This window comes from Morchella importuna (genome assembly GCF_003444635.1).
Source record: "Morchella importuna strain M04M26 chromosome Unknown Morimp01GS059, whole genome shotgun sequence".
In the NCBI taxonomy this organism is placed as follows: Eukaryota; Fungi; Ascomycota; class Pezizomycetes; order Pezizales; family Morchellaceae; genus Morchella; species Morchella importuna.
The window spans coordinates 20935-22601 of NW_025763456.1; the positions used below are offsets into that span (position 1 = coordinate 20935).

The 1667-nt window shown below is 48.8% G+C and overlaps 1 protein-coding gene across 1 annotated transcript; it reads right to left on the reverse strand.

The window, feature by feature from the left end:
* Positions 1-300: 300 nt before the first annotated feature.
* LAJ45_11191 (uncharacterized protein) lies at positions 301-1260 on the reverse strand (the record flags this gene model as incomplete). Its single annotated transcript, XM_046120701.1, has 1 exon — positions 301-1260. The coding sequence occupies one exon, from the start codon at positions 1258-1260 to the stop codon at positions 301-303; it is 960 nt and encodes a 319-aa protein (XP_045966099.1).
* Between the last annotated feature and the right edge of the window lie 407 nt (positions 1261-1667).

Below are 1667 nucleotides of genomic sequence, written 5' to 3' on the forward strand. Positions count from 1 at the left end.
AGAGTCTTCTGAGAGATAACCCTCCCAGGTAATCCGATATTTGCACGAACTTCTTCCCACGACCAGCCTGCTGTCATTGGCTATCGGCTATTTTCTTGAGAACGTAACTGCCTTCCCCTTGAACCTCATCCGGAGGTGGAAGCAGTATAGCTCGTTGAGGGTCCAGCAGAGATATATGGAAGATATCATGAATGTTCCACTGAGTGGGTAGATTCAGCCTGTAGGACGCGACGCCAAGTTTCCCGACAACCTCAACGGGGACCCATTTTTTTTTTTTTGGTGGTCTAGCTTATTTGAGGGTCACTTGGTTAAGATGTTGCATCGGTCCAGCATCACCTCGTCCCTAACCTTCAGTTCTGGAGCACTCATCTGTTTCTGATCATACATACCATTTTTTCTGCTGTGCTTGTGCCGCGCTGGACGCGCGTCGAAGTTGTCTAGTTTCCGTTTAAGTGAGGGCCAAGTGGAATCTGGTTGAAACCTATAGTTCGCGTAGAATGGCGATGCTTTGGTTGACTCTTTGGGTGGCCGTGTTGTAGGCGTACTTGGCAAGCGGGAGTAACTCTGCCCAATCGTCCCGCTGACAGAAGCAATAGTTTTTTTGAGATACTGTTCTAGCGTTAGGTTGACTCTCTCAGTTTGCCCGTCAGTTTGAGGACGATATGTTTCGAATCTAGAGTCCTGATCGGAGATAATCTCCTCAGGAAGTCCATGCAGTCGCCATATCTCCCGGAGGAAGATTTGAGCAAGTTCTTCGATGGTTGCTTTGGTGATAAAGTCCATTGAAATGGAACTCCAAGGAATAGAGAGGACCTCTAAAGGTTGCAACATCCCTTTCTTCTTGTGTGTTTGAGGCTTTAGCGCGTTGACATGTATCGCAACTCTGAACGTATTCTTCCACATCCTTGTCCATCTTTTGGCAAAGGACAGTGCCCGAAGGCGTTCTGCCGTTTTGAATTGTCCAAAGTGACCAGCAGTCTTCGAATCATGTAGGGCGCTCAGGATCTTGAGCTTCAGTTCCCGATGATTTGGAATGTACCACCTTTCCTTATAGAAGACGTGTCCGTCCTTTAAAGTCAGGTATCGGTTCACCAGATTCCCAGAGGTGTTCTCAATGGCTTTTTTCAAAGAGAGGTACTCTGGATCTAAGGCTGCTTGAGCCCAGATTTCATCCAGGAGCACCGGTGTGAGTTTGCAGATTTGGGCTGATCTTGCACATGCTGAGTTGATCATAACGATCGGGTGTTGGACAGAACCCATTATAAGTTGTCCTGGCTTAAACAAGAATTTCAGGGTCTTGATGAGCCTTACCCCCCTCTTTAAGGGCGTGGTCCCAACGCCGCGACAAAGATGTCTGGTTTGGCGTTTTTAGTTTTCCAGGGCGGTATACAACTTTGAAGTCAAACTCCGCGAGGTTGGCCGCCCATCGAGCTTATCTCGGTTTCAGCGCCCCCCCCTTTTTTTTTTTTGCTGGTTGGTGACGACCGTGACCGTATCTTTGTAGGAACGCAGAAGGTGACTCCGGGGGTGGTGTACCTCTATGGGATTCCGGGGACAACCCCTTGGCGAACCCAGGCTGGAGGAAACCCAGAGGTGTAACGGAGGTAAAGCGAGCCCAACTCATGCCTAGGTTCGGAAATATGGGAACTGAGGATCTTATCATCCAC